At 33.1% G+C, this 15,855-nt stretch overlaps 1 protein-coding gene across 1 annotated transcript; it reads left to right on the top strand.

The window, feature by feature from the left end:
* Positions 1-1,902: 1,902 nt before the first annotated feature.
* On the top strand, positions 1,903-13,878 carry LOC110666807 (zinc finger protein BRUTUS). Its single transcript, XM_021827429.2, has 14 exons — positions 1,903-2,599; positions 4,541-4,750; positions 7,128-7,322; positions 7,408-7,772; positions 8,322-8,547; positions 8,925-9,093; positions 9,227-10,462; positions 10,641-10,812; positions 10,893-11,114; positions 11,197-11,334; positions 11,900-12,134; positions 12,254-12,313; positions 13,349-13,420; positions 13,493-13,878. The coding sequence occupies exons 1-14, from the start codon at positions 2,306-2,308 to the stop codon at positions 13,634-13,636; spliced, it is 3,738 nt and encodes a 1,245-aa protein (XP_021683121.1). The 5' UTR covers positions 1,903-2,305; the 3' UTR covers positions 13,637-13,878.
* Positions 13,879-15,855: the final 1,977 nt, after the last annotated feature.

Raw genomic sequence — 15,855 nt, forward strand, 5'->3', positions numbered from 1 at the left:
ATGGTAGTTATTTTGTAAATAATGATGTGTTTGTGACTAACATATGGCTCAATGACTGTTTAGCTATTTAATGTGCTTGTCTCATAAGCAACAAATGACTTTATCTTTTTCAGTGAGAGTGTTTTACCTCCTAAATGCAGCATAATGAGACGAGTTTTCAATACCGATCGGTATCCCTTTCATAGCGCTTATAGTTTTCTTGCTCAATCAGTAAGCTCGTATAATCTCTCACTGTTTGTTTAGTTCGATGTCTTAGTATTCGAATATAGTATCTACCAATTTGTGTGTATTCTATACCTCACAAAGGTCCCCTTGTCTTCAATCTAGAAATCAAATATTTTATATGATTATTAAAATTTTAAAATATAAATTAGTAATAAAAATACATTTTATAAAAATTATTAATTAAATATATAAAATTAAAAGATTTAAATAATCGTATAATTAATATATATATATATATAATTTACGATGAATTTGATTTGAGTACAAGTTTAAATATTATAATTTTTATAGATATCCTATCAATTGCTATTTCTATTTTGCATATGATATTAAAAGCACTCTCACATCAATTTAGTGCATTTTAAGTTTTTAAATAATCAGAAGGTGATATTCAGTAAAGTTGAATCATAATTAGTAAAGAAAGTGAAAATTACATTCTTAAAAATTAATCTTTCAGGTTGAATTTTAGTTATACAAAAATTCAATTTTAAGAGTTATTTACTTATTTAGATGGTTTCATGTAATTAATTTAATTGATGGGTTTATATGTAAGTATTTAAGCTTGTAGATATACTTGTGTGATTTGTTTCATATGAATTAGGGATGTAGAGAGCCCATAAACAAATACTTTACTAACTAATGATACTTTTATTAATTGGTTTGATTTATTAATTTATTTATGGTTTATGTATTTCTGTAGTCAATGAAAACTTTGTTGCATAACACTCTTATCATTTCCTTGTTAAATGAGATTTCTGCTAAAAAATTTTAGTTTTAAATTATTCAAGCAAAACAATGGCAGCGGCAGTTTCAACTTTCAAACGTAGCAAGATGCTACGCATTGCAACGGTGGTTTCCAGAAGGATGCACATCCTGATCCTGAACACACGAGTCAATCAGATCAGGGATAGCTGGCCTCGCACTTTTCTCGTGCCCACCGAGCAGCTGCCACACCTTGATCCGTCATTTCATGTGCTATCTCATGCCCTCCGTGTGATTCTAATCCTACTGACCCTTTCCCTTTTCAATTACCACAATACCCCCACCACGTATATAATTATTAATTACCAAGCTAAAATCCATAATTTTTTTTTTTAATTTTGAATTTTGTTGGTGGTTTTTTCGCAAAAACTATTCGACGAAAATTCGAACACACATGTAGGACTTTTGACCAAATTGATGTCACGCATTTGACAAATTTTATTTTATTTTTTGTTATTTATATAGTTTTTCCTGTTTATGACTCGTCTGAAAATTCCACCTCTGCACCCCATTTTTACTTGTCTACGCGGCGTGGAAGCTTACGTGGACGTGGTGACAAGCACAGAATGTCCCGCCACAGTCCATGGTGGTGGCAGGGGTTGATTCTCCCGTGCTGCCCATACGTGTGCACGGATCTTGTCCTTGTTTTGAGAGCGGCCAATCTCTTTCTCATCTTACCTGGCACCTCTTTCCTCATTCGGACCACGTGTCATGACACTGTTTAATTGAAAAGGCGAAGGCGCGTTTGATTCCAATCAAACACTATAAATTTGCCTTAGTTAGATACAGAAGATCCAGAATCGGAGATCAATAGACCAAAAAAAAATTCCATGTACATTAAATTTAATAATAATTAAATCATCAGTCAAATTTCTTAAAAATAATAATTCCTTCTTTAATTTTAGGTTGATGAATCAGTCGCATTTAGAAGCAGCGTACAACTACGCAAAGAGGAATGACGTAATTCTTGTGATCCACAGGAGGCTACGTGATTTATTTTTCCTCTGCAGAAATACAAATTAATTTCCTGGAATTAATTAATTAAAAAAAAAACAAAACAGAGGGAGCGACTGCTGCCGCGTGGACTAACTATAAAAGGGCTCCTGTCATTTCTCTCTCCCTCTCTATCTTTATTGAACCTTCTCGTTCTTCAGTTTTGCTCATTTCTCCTCCTTTGGAGACAGACAAAAAACATTTTAATCGTCGTATTTTGTAAGTATTTCGAAGAGAATGGAATGAAAATATAGCCCAACTAGGGCTTTTGAAGAAGCTGAGAAATCTGAAATAATTTCTAGATCTATCACTTCGATTTCCAATAATGGGGACGCCATTCGCTGGCGTAGACGGAGGAGCAGGAGGTGTGGCGGTAATGTCTGGGCCGGTCAACCCAATCGATCCTTCTACGCCTTCGAAAACTTGCGTTAAGAATTCTGCTCTTAAATCTCCAATTCTTATCTTTCTCTTCTTCCATAAAGCTATTAGGTCTGAGCTCGATCGCCTCCACTGCGCCGCCATGACTTTCGCCACCACTGGTGGAGATATTAAGCCGTTGTTCCGGAAGTGTCACTTCCTTCGCTCGATATATAAGCACCACTGCAATGCTGAAGATGAGGTAGGTTACGTTTTTTTTTCTCAGACTATTTTGCATTTTTTAAATTTATTGAGTCTGAGGTTCTGGAATTTTTGGATTTAAAATGCTGTGTGAATTTCGCTATCACTATTACTCTGTGCTTCTTATATCGTAATTCTATGTGGCGGAATTTTTGGGAGTTTATATCGATACCCAAATGAATTTGCTCTGTTTCACTCTTCTGTTATTATTTTTTTTTTTATCACCTGATGAAATGTTTAAATTTATTGATCGCTTTCTTGCATAATAATCAATTTTTTAAAGTTCATCAGTTGAGTTGAGTTGAGAGTTTTTCTTGCAAATTGGTGGAAAAGATTGAATTTCGGTAGTGTTGCAGTAAGGCTTGTTAGTTTAATTTGCTCTATAGGAAGCAAGAGATAGTAAACCGTAAAATTAGAAGCTCTATGCACTATGCTTGACTGCTCGTGATTTATGCTTCTTTCCAGTTAGGGTGGTAGCAATATTATGCCAAAACTAAGTTTGATAGAATCTGAATCTCCTTTTCTGATGATCTGATGGAGAAAAAAAAAAATCTTATTAGTCGGCAACAAGGGCAGGGAGCCAACTGCTCAACTCTAAACAATAATCTCCAGTGGCAATTCGATACATGGCCTTGCAATTGCATGTGGTTATATCGATTTACTGGATCCTTAAAAAGGCATGTGTTTAATTGGCGATATAGTTGAGCTGTTTTTTGAAGGATATCAAGTATAAGATGCCTCAAATTCACTATAGGAAAACTAGGAATACATTGTGGCACTACTTGGAATACTTTCTGATGTAGTATATCCATTAGAAATTAAGACCTGCATCTTTTGGTAAGCTCGTAAACAATAAAGGTCTCCGTCTTTTGTTACATACTTCTTGCTGGATTTGCCTCTTGGATAATATGGTTTGGTGGGTATAATTCTCTCTCTCTGTTTTTTCTTTTTTTTTTTTTTTGGATGGGTTTGGAGGGGAGGTGGTTTTTATGCTTTCATCACATAAAAATCTTGCGTCCAGCCCTTTTCCCTTTTCTTTTGTTCTCTGTAATTCGCACAGCAATCTGATTGAATCATTTAGTTTGTATTTAATAAAAGTGCAGGTCAGCATTTCCTGTTTATATCACTGGATTAATTATTTTGCGTACTTCCGACCTTTTCCCCTCTCTCTCTGTTCTACCTTGGGGAGGGGTACAAAACAGGAAGGCTTTCTTGTTTATTTAACTTTACGTTTGTGAAATCTTTTTAATAATAAGGTTCTGGCAAGTTGTGACTGAGTAAAATATATTAAATGCTGCTTATGTTTTCTTATGCTTTTTTTTTTCATTAGATTTATTGGTTTAATTTTGTCCATTAGGAAGTAGTCATCAGCAAGAGTGAGTTGCCAAGTTGGTCTTGTTACAATATTGTATTATAGATTCACACCTTTTACTTCTAGGAATAAAATAAATATGCATCTGCATGTGATGCAGGATCTTCTTATGCTGGAGATTTTAGGTCTTTTGGGAAGACATTTAGGTAGTAATTTATAATGTTCTAGAAATCTTAATGGAAATCTTTGTATCTAAAATAAAAGTAAAAATAATAAAAAAAAACTTAGATATTAAAATGGAATTAAGGATTATGTCATCTTAAACCATATTTGTAGACATTATGACAACTGTTAACCTAAAACAGCGTCTAATTTATCCAGCTAAGATCTCTTTTAACAAGCAGTTTTAGGCAGTTGCACAAGCATCCAAAAGATAACCTCAACATTTTGATTTAGATTTTTAAGGTCCTTGTCACCTATTTTTTGTAAGAGATAATGGAATGCCAATATACTGATGTTAAAATTGATGTTCTCACCCCTAAAGTAGTGCTAAAATATGGATTTTATTTTTATATTTTTGATTGTATACATTAGTGGAAGATTTTGACCTTAAGTTATTTTTCCACGTAGGTTATCTTTCCAGCTCTTGATATACGTGTTAAGAATGTGGCACGAACATACTCTCTTGAACATGAGGGAGAAAGTGTTCTTTTTGATCAATTATTTGAGCTTCTGGATTCCAATAAACAAGATGAAGAAAGCTTTCGCAGGGAGTTAGCTTCACGTACTGGAGCTCTTCAAACGTCAATTAGTCAGCATATGTCCAAGGAAGAGGAGCAGGTATTTGTTCATTTCATTAATGCATTAATGGTTTTGGATTGTTCTTATTATTATTATTTTTTTGGCAAATTGTGTTGGATGAGATGAATATTTATTTGAGCTGCTAAGATGAACCACTGTGTTCATTCTTCATTTTGCTGTTTCAACAGGCTTTATATAGCAGATTATTGTAGTAATGTAGTTTGCCAGCACATTCGGTTTGAGACTTGATTGTCCCACAATTAGGCCAAGGGCCGGTTCAGAACCACAACCGGACTGGGACCAGGTTGACCAAAACTGGGTTTTGAATGGGGCCAGAACCATCCTTTTTGGTTCTAGTCCAAACCAGAATTTTTTTCCATTAAAAAAATTGAAATTAATTTCAACCGTTGGATTTGATCAAACCGGAATCGAACTGGAACAAGAACTGGGGATGGCCTGTGGTTCCAGTTCCAGTTCAGCCTATTGGCTATGTGTATCCATGATGACATGTTATGACCACAAACTATCATCCTCATTTCTACATATGGCTAATATGTTTTAGTATCTATTTTTTTAGTTGATGAAGTAAGGATACACTCATATTTGGTGAGCTTTTCTCTTCATTATGTACTTAGTTGCTATACTTTTCTTTACTTTTAATTTATCTGTTCTCTATAATGACAAATTTAAGCTCTGAAATCTTCAAAATTACTTTGAATTATAAAATTGAATAGATATAGATGGTCATAATCATGTTCCAGCCCAGCAGACAGGGTTAACCATTTCAAAAGTATGCAATATATTTGGAGGTTAGTCATGATAGGGCATGCTAATCTCATGTTGGAACCATATTAACACAATCTCAAATGCAATTATTGTTAAGGCAAGCCAAAACCCTCTTGTTTCATCTGTGTTGCTTGTTATGTCCAATACTTCGCTCATCCACCACCAAGACCAGCCATATAACTGTCAGCTAATTGATCTGAAAGGAAGTCGTGTGTTATTGTTATACAATAGCCTAATTCCATTTATTAATTATTTTAAAATTCATTGAATCTTCCTATTTTATTATTATCTGTTTAAAAAAATATTAATAAGAAATAACTTTGCAAATACTTTTAGTTAATAGTCATTTATTAATTATTTCAAAATTCATTGAATTTTCCTCTGTTATTATTTTTTCATAAATGATTTTATATGCTAAAAAAATTTAATATTATAAATCCAATTATTTCATAAGTCATTTATTAATAGTGTCTTTTAATTAATGATTCATTTATTAATTACTTAAAAATTCATTGAATCATTTTTTTACTAATAATTCTAAAAAAATCTAATCTAATTTTTTTATATTAATTCCTTGAATTGATCTGAATTGCATTAATAAAAATAAGAAGGAAAAATATAATTAATTATAGTATATAATATAGTTATATTTCCAATGTATAATTAATAATTATATAAAATATTAATTTTCAATTAAATTTAAAAATATATTAATTGATCCAATTAAAATGTAGAAAAATAAAGGAAAAATAGTAATATACAATGAATATAATTAATATAGTTTTATTTCTAATGTCATAATTAATAATTATATGAAAAATATTAATTTTAAATAATTAATATAGTTATAATTTCAATTTCATAATTAATAATTATATAAAATATAAATTTTTAGTTAAATTTAATAATATATTAATATTAATTGGTCCAATCAAAATCTAGACAAATAAAGGAAAAAAAACTCAAAACTTCCTAAAAAAAGATAAATAAGAATACTAAACAAAGAGAGGATCACCTTCTCTTTGCTTTAGCTTTAATAGAGCTTTAATATAGATAGATAGATAGATAGATAGATACATAGATAGATACATTAATTTTAGATGTCAATATTATTAAGGAAAACTTCATCCTATGCAACTGCAGTTCTATTTCAAAATTTCAACAACATTTTCCTTTAAGGATAAAATGAAATGGAAAGATATCTGTGGGCAAGTATATATGGTGTATCTTATAACAAGGCTTCAGGAGTTTATTTCTTGCTAAACTATTGCTTTGCAATGCATATATGGTTGTGAGCTTAATACTGAAAGACAGTATCTATCTCATCCTTCTTAACTTCAAGGGATGGAATATGCCTCATCTTGCTGTGCTCAAGGGAAGATCCCATGTAAATCTAGATTTGACTATATTGTATTGTATGCAAGTCATTCAGATTTTTCTACCTGGAAAAGGTCACATATTGGGTTGAAGTTGAAAGTTGGCATTATGCCTTCCAAGTTGCCAAAAATCCATGTCATTTCAGTCTCTGCAAAAAATTGGCTGTCATATATTACAAACAACTAAAATAGGGTTTAATATACTGAATTGAAAACCAGTTTGAATCTTACGAGCTTGTGGTTGAATGTGGCAGGTATTCCCATTGCTGATTGAGAAGTTTTCTTTTGAAGAGCAGGCATCATTGGTATGGCAGTTTCTATGCAGCATTCCTGTCAATATGATGGCTGAGTTTCTTCCTTGGCTTTCTTCCTCCATATCATCTGATGAATATCAGGATATGCACAAGTGTTTGTGCAAGATAATCCCAAAAGAGAAACTTCTTCATCAGGTGAGGGTCTTTTTGGGCCGTGGACTCCATCCTGGGATGGGCTTTTATAATGAAAGAAGGCTGACTTTAAGTTCTGTTAATGAAGGTAATTTTTGCCTGGATGGACGGTGCAAAATCGTCTAATATGTGTACAAGTTGCCAAGATGATTCTAAAGCCTGTTATCAAGATTCAGGTCCACCAGTCTTAATCTGTCAAAGTGAGAAGACACATTGTGCATGTGAATCATCTAGACTTGGTAAAAGGAAATATATGGAGCTACCTTGTGATCTTGCCAATTCAACCATGTTCCATCCCATAGATGAAATTTTGCTTTGGCATGCTGCAATAAGAAGAGAGTTGAATGATATAGCTGAGGCTGCTCGGAAGATACAACTTCATGGAGATTTTTCCGATCTGTCTGCATTCAACAAGAGGCTGCAATTCATTGCAGAAGTGTGCATATTTCACAGGTGCAGTTTTCTATGTTATCTTGTTCAATTCTTTTCTTTCCCCTAGTGAACATAACTTTGTCCAGGTGCCACAAGTAATATGCTTCAAAAGTAGTGTGTTAAATATGCTTTTTTGTCTAGATAGAGATAATTATAGTTCTTGATATTATGGCCTGATGCATGAACTACTTTCTCCTGCCTTGTGTTTTATGTTTTGACACCCCAATTTTGTCTTATATTTCAAAAACTTGTAGTTCATAATAATGTATGGAAAGCTTTGCATGGTAAAATTTCCTTGAATTGAAGATATTAGTGCTTAAGGAATTTGAACATCAGTTTATCTTTCTTCCTTCAGTTTTGTGATTTCATGGGCTTTACTTCTAAAGGATTTGGATCTCTCTCTCTCTCTCTCTCTCTCTCTCTCTCTCTCTCTCTCTCTCTCTATATATATATATATATATGTTACCCTTTGAATAACACAGAAGTGTAAGAATTATTAAATTTGTCTTAGTGTCTATGCTATGACCATTTATCATTGTGAAATGGGCTTCTGTTCTCTCTTGACTGCAGTATTGCTGAAGACAAAGTTATATTCCCTGCTGTAGATGCAGAAATCTCTTTTGCTCAGGAGCATGCAGAAGAAGAAATTCAGTTTGACAAACTTAGATGTTTGATAGAAAGTATTCAAAGTGCTGGAGTTAGCACATCTCTTACTGAATTCTATACAAAATTGTGCCTGCAAGCTGATCATATCATGGACACCATACAGAAACACTTTAAAAATGAGGAAGATCAGGTGAGTATTTTACTATTGCAATGTATGAATCATGTCTTTCCCATAGGTGGTGTATACTCGATACCTAGTTTCTGTATTTCTTAACTACATAATTTTCATGCTACTGCCATACTGTTTGGCATTTATGCTTGGAAGCCCACAATTGATTACCTTTTGCTATCTTTACAAACACTTCCAAAATGAGGAAGATGTATTGCAATGCCATATGAAACATATCTTTCCGTAGGTGCTGTATACTAAATACATAGTTTCTGTATTTCTTAACTACATAATTTCATGCTACTGCCATACTGTTTGGCATTTATACTTGAAAATCCACATTCAATTACATTTTGCTATCTCTACAAGTCATCTAATAGGCATATTTTCAATGATAGGTTCTTCCACTTGCTCGAAAGCATTTTAGTGCCAAAAGACAGCGTGAACTTCTTTATCAAAGCGTATGTGTGATGCCTTTGAAATTGATTGAATGCGTCTTACCATGGTTGGTGGGATCACTTAGTGAAGAAGAAGCAAAGTCTTTTCTTCAAAACATGTGCATGGCAGGTTGAACACCAGTTCTCAACTTTTGCTCTTTATACATAATGATTGTATTTATTTTACAACACATGTATATTTCATGCTACGTGTGTTTTTCTCGTTCTATCAAGTCTCTAACTCTCATAATGATATAATGCAGCTCCAGCTTCAGATTTTGCATTGGTTACACTTTTTTCTGGTTGGGCTTGTAAAGGTCATCCTAGGAATACTTGTTTGTCTTCCAGTGCCATTGGTTGTTGTCCTGCAAGAATTCTGACTGGATCTCAGGAGGAGATCAAACAATCCTTCTGTGAGAGCTATTCATTATCTATAAATGAAAAGTCTTCTTTTATCCAGGCAGATGAAGCAGATGATGGTAGAAGGCCAGTCAAGCGTGGAAACCTAGTATTACAGGAAGATGGTGTTGCTTGTCAGTCTGTAGGGACTGCTAGTGTCCCCATATTATCTTGTGGTAATAAGTCTTGCTGTGTCCCTGGGTTAGGAGTGAATAGCAGCAATCTAAGAATTAGTTCTCTTGCTGCTGCAAAATCTCTGCGTTCCTTGTCTATTAGTCCTTCTGCTCCGTCCCTTAACTCTAGTCTTTTTAACTGGGAAACAGATGCAAGTCCCACTGACAGTACTTGTGCTTCACGCCCGATTGATAACATATTTAAATTTCATAAAGCTATACGCAAAGACTTGGAATATTTGGATGTTGAATCTGGAAAATTAAATGATTGTAATGAAACTTTGCTTAGGCAGTTTACTGGTAGATTTCGTCTGTTATGGGGCTTATATAGAGCTCACAGTAATGCAGAGGATGATATAGTGTTTCCAGCATTAGAGTCTAAAGAGACACTCCATAATGTTAGCCACTCGTATACTCTGGACCACAAGCAGGAAGAGAAACTATTTGAAGATATCTCATCTTTGCTTTCTGAGCTTACACAACTTCAAGAACGCTTGAAGAGTATCAGTCTTTCTGAGGAGTTAAATGGAAAACCTTCTGGTTTGTCTGATCACAGTGATGCTTTTAGAAAGTACAATGAGCTTGCGACAAAGCTTCAGGGCATGTGCAAATCCATAAGAGTAACACTGGATCAACATGTTTTTCGGGAAGAGCTTGAGTTGTGGCCTTTATTTGACATGCATTTTTCAGTGGAGGAACAGGACAAAATTGTTGGTCGAATAATTGGTACTACAGGTGCGGAGGTGCTTCAGTCGATGTTGCCATGGGTAACATCAGCTCTTACTCAGGAGGAGCAGAATAAAATGATGGACACATGGAAAAATGCAACTAAAAACACAATGTTCAGTGAGTGGCTTAATGAATGGTGGCAGGGTACATCTGCTACAACTTCACAAGCAACAACATCAGAGAGCTGTGTATCACTAGGTCTGTGATTCTTTTGTTATTTATGATTGATTGTAATTTATTCCCTGTCAAATGACATTGTTTATGTTTCTAAGTTGAGACAAATTTTGAATGGTTAATTCTTGAAAGTTTTCTTATCCAGTAAATGTAACAATGTGGAGATATTTTTGCATTGTATTTCTTTTTTGCTCACATTTAGGCTCTGATCTCCATGAAAGCCTGGATCACAGTGATCATACATTTAAGCCTGGCTGGAAAGATATTTTCCGGATGAATCAAAATGAGCTCGAAGCAGAGATAAGAAATGTTTCTCGAGATTCATCTCTTGATCCAAGAAGAAAAGCATATCTCATTCAGAATCTAATGACCAGGTGGGTTATGCTGTGTTTATTCTGCACTCTTTGGACTATCATTCTTTTACTTACACTGATCAACGTATGGGTTTTGTTAGTCGCTGGATAGCTGCTCAGCAGAAGTCACCTCAAGCAAGAACTGGAGAATTTTCAAATGGTGAAGACTTACTTGGATGTTACCCTTCATTTCATAATCCAGAGAAACAAGAATTTGGGTGTGAGCATTATAAACGAAACTGTAAACTTCGAGCTGCCTGCTGTGGCAAGTTATTCACATGCAGGTTCTGCCATGACAAAGTCAGTGACCATTCTATGGACAGGTAAATTTTTGTACTCATGGCATACCTAGTTTTGGTTGGACTGCAAGTCATCTATAAACTTGACTTATATTTATACTTGCAGGAAGGCAACATCTGAAATGATGTGTATGCGCTGCCTGAAAATTCAGCCTGTTGGACCAGTTTGTACAACACCTTCTTGTGGGGGTTTCTCAATGGCAAAGTACTATTGCACTATCTGTAAATTTTTTGATGATGAAAGGTATGGGCTTTCATAAGCTTCATTTTCCCCTTGGATTTATTTTTATGTTTATTATTGGTATTTGCTAGAAGGTTTAAAAGAAAATAGTGTGACAAGATATAACATGATTAGTTAATATATGGTTGGATGATCATTGGCTTTGAGCAAAGAACATGATCATATTTTGCATCATTTGTGTTCTGCAACAATTTTATACCCTGATCTTCGTCTGAATTGGGATTTGGGAATTTGATAGTTACTTTAAGTGTGTGTCTGGAGTCAGTTGTGTGTTATGCCCAGACAATGAGGAAACTTTAACGAATAAAGAAACATATTTGTGTCGTGGATTCTATTTAAAGGAAAATGTAGTGTCAGTTTTTTATTGGCAAAGTAGGAACTTGAAACAAACAATTTTTTTCTTTTTTGGTATTTTGTAAGGCATGATAAGAACCTGAAATCTTTAATCTCGTTGGTGTAGGGATCCTCTAACTTCTTGGTGGTGTATTGGTTATGTGAACAACTGTATCTGAATTAGATCTCACACTACTGAATTTCCATTTTTTTGTTTTTTTTGAATGTAATTCAGGAATGTTTATCATTGTCCTTTCTGCAATTTATGCCGTGTTGGAAATGGACTTGGTGTTGACTTCTTTCATTGCATGAAGTGTAATTGCTGCCTGGCAATGAAGTTAGTGGATCACAAATGCCGAGAGAAAGGTCTGGAAATAAATTGCCCCATCTGCTGTGACTTTTTGTTCACATCAAGCTTAAGTGTTAAAGCTCTTCCTTGTGGCCATTTCATGCATTCAAATTGCTTTCAGGTCTGTTCTTTAGTTGGCTTTTGCTTTGGTTATGGTTTTCCTGTCTTCCAATTTTTTGTTTGGTGCAAGGAAAGCAATCTTTTGTACGTAAATTCAACTTGTACCTTTTGCTGTGACAGGCATATACTTGCAGTCACTATATCTGCCCAATTTGTAGCAAATCTTTGGGAGATATGTCGGTAAGTTCTACTGTACTATCTTTCCACCTACTAATCTGTGATTCTATTATAGAATGCCATTGTACATGATGATGTTAATAGTTGGTGGGGCAGATTGCCTATACTTTGTTATTATTTTTGCCAAAATGGAATTTATTTTGGACATCAAACCTTATGATAATCAATAAGCATTTTACATTTCTTCTTTTCATATTTTATTGATTTTTCCTGCTAGCTGTGTTCACCTTGTGTTAAAAACTAAACAGTTGCTGTGATTGTTTGAAGTTTAAAAACTGAAATGGACTTTGAGTTATTAAGCTATTTTTTATGACATGGGAAACTATGGGATTAAGGCAGTTTTACATATTCATGAACATAACTCTATGTAGTGCATTAATGGAATTATACAAAGATGTTGATTGATGTGCAATCTATTATTTCGGTGAACAATACTCGAATTAGATAGTAGTTAAAATTGTTACACTTCCACATGTTAAGTGGGCATTCCTTTTCTGCGTGTTAAATGCAATCTAAAAACTAAGATCCTCTTACTGATGAGTGCAATTTCCACTAAAGGGGTCATGCTGAGGATGATATGATTTACCAAAAGGCTTATACTCAGCTTTATACATATCTATATTTTGAAACAGAAGAGGTTTGTCAATTTCTGTGATCAATGCCTGGCTTGCTTAGAACTGGACACAACACAATGAGATCTTCTAGTTGCCAAGGTAGCCAGGGGAAATAAAGAAAAGTAAAAATGCTCTTCTAAATTCTCAGTTGTCTAGCTATAAATGAAATGCTTGTATTGCCCAAACAGTTTCATATGACAATTGAGCCTCTTTTTTGGGTGTAGGCTTCACAGCAACCAAACACCTAGTAGGTTAAAGCATTGAAATGATACCTATATATTTGAATTCTAATGAAATGTAAATGCAACTTTCTTGTGACTGGGCTACGGAGGGAGTATCTCTGGCACACCATATTTGTTGTGCTGAAAATGAAATAAGTACGTTTTATGAAACTCCTTATGAGGCTTTTAATCTCTGTTTTCAGGTTTACTTTGGTATGCTTGATGCTTTATTGGCTTCTGAGGAGCTCCCAGAAGAATACCAGGACCGTTGCCAGGTGAATTGTCTGGTATTTCTCGCATTCCTTGGGTCTTTTTTTGCCAATACTAAAATTATGTTTATAATCCAGGACATACTGTGCAATGACTGTGACAAGAAGGGCACTGCACCATTCCATTGGCTTTACCATAAGTGCAGGTTTTGTGGATCGTATAATACCAGGGTGATCAAGGTTGATTCAACAAATTCAATCTGCTCAACTTCGAACCAATGAGGGCATAGACTTCTGATAGCTGGTGTAGGCGTGTAAATACTGGCGTTGTAAATCATATGCCATTAAATAGTTAATTCAATCTTTCAATTTTTCCCCCCAGGCACATATTATATCTCATGATCTTTTGCTGTTTTTTACATCAAGCTTGATGTCTATTACCAAAAAAAAATGCTGCAAGCAATAGGGAATTAGTTAGTTTTTTTGTCAAATAGGCAGTTTGTGCTTATAAAAGTGTTCCTCAATTTTGTTGGTTGCAGAGACATTTATTAGCTAAACTTTAGTATCTTTCTGCCCTCGCTAACCATCCATTTGATGAGATAATCAGATGATCAGCAACAGCAATAAAGATACCATGGAAACTACATTTTTTTTAACTGAACACGGAAACTGCATTATTCCCATCTGTTTATAGATTAATCAATTGGTCTATTTGTAAAAAATTTCTCCAGTTTATCGATAACAGAGAGAAAATACTCGAAAACGTTCTTATTTAAGCAAGCAAAAAAAACAAAAAAAAAAAAAGCACAGTTGTATGATCTCAGTTTCTTTCTCCAAAACCACCATCCCTTCTTTATATTCTGAACTCCGGCGAAGCTCAAGTGGCGAACCAAGCACCTCCTGAAGTTCAAGATCGTGAACCCAACACAAACTTTGTGGATGTCGCAACAAGTCAAGAAGAACGAAGAAAAAGACCCACATAACCATCATTCTTCGATCCAATGCATGAAGTTGCTGCTTCCATGGCTAATTCTAGGGCTGTGTGGTTATGCGAAATCGGATTAAAATTTCGGTATAATTTTAGTTTGGTGTTTCAATTTTAATATGGCTTTCATTTTTTATTTTAGCTCCGAATGGTTATAATTCAATTCTCAATTCTTAAAATAATTTTATATGATTATTTTCATAAAAAAACATTTAAATTAAAATTTAAATTTTGAATTGAGTTATTAATGCATAATAAATCATATAATATATTTTTAAATTATATAATTTTTAATTATTAGGTACATATATAATTTATGATTAAATATAATATATGAATAACAATACAAGTATATCATATAACATACCTTTTAAATATTTACTAATTACATCATTTTTAATTAGAAAATATAAATATAATTATAAATTAAATAATATATAATATAATATAATTATATAGTTATAATTTTTAATTATAACATAATTTAATGTATTTATAATTAAAATTATTAATAAAATATAAAAAAATAAATATAATATTAAATCATTTTTAGTCAATAATTATACATATATAAATATATATATAATTCTATTGAAAATATTTAATATAAAAAATACATATATATATATATATATAAATTTAATTTTTAATTCAATTTTAACACGATTCTAATTTAATTTTTAATAAAAAATTAAAATTAAATTAAAATATTAAAATATATTTATTTTGATAGTTATTATTGATTCAGTTTGAAGTGCACAGGCATACCTAACCCCGCAATAGCTTGCTCTCACCTCCTTGAAATGCAAAACGTATCTCAGCTCTTCAAAACAATCACTCTCGAACAATCCTTCGACACTTCCAAATCCCTTGATATCTTATCCCATTTCACAACCCAGTTGATAACCAATCCTAGGGTTCTTCACATGACGCTCCGTCCCTGTGCCTACTGCCTAGTCGGGGAGAGCCTATCTTGGAGTTGTTGTGATTTTAAGGGCTGCGAGTAATGAGCTGCATTTAGGGGTGAACTGTTTGGGCCTGGATGAGCTCTAGTTATGGGCCTAAAATATAACGCAATAATTGTTATAATTTGATTGAATTATGTGTATGTAGAATATTTGGATTATGCCAATTTAATAATTAAGTGATAAATACATTAAAGATAAAATAATTAAAAATACGTGATAATTATTTATTTTATTTTCTGTTAGATTGAAATATTTATAAATTAATTATTTTTAAATATATTAATTAAATATGTTATAAACTATATATATATAATTGATTAAATTAGTTCCATTAAATATTCCATTAAGTATATTTTACACATTCTAAATTTTAAATATTAAAAAAAATTTTCATATAGAATTGTTATAATTTGATTGAATTATATATGCAGAATATTATGATAAAAAATATATATATATTTTGCTCAGTAGGTGTACTATGTCATTAAATAATATGAGATATATACATTGAATGTAAAATAGTGAAAATGCATGATAATTAGTTTTTT

Source organism: Hevea brasiliensis, chromosome 13 (genome assembly GCF_030052815.1).
Source record: "Hevea brasiliensis isolate MT/VB/25A 57/8 chromosome 13, ASM3005281v1, whole genome shotgun sequence".
In the NCBI taxonomy this organism is placed as follows: Eukaryota; Viridiplantae; Streptophyta; class Magnoliopsida; order Malpighiales; family Euphorbiaceae; genus Hevea; species Hevea brasiliensis.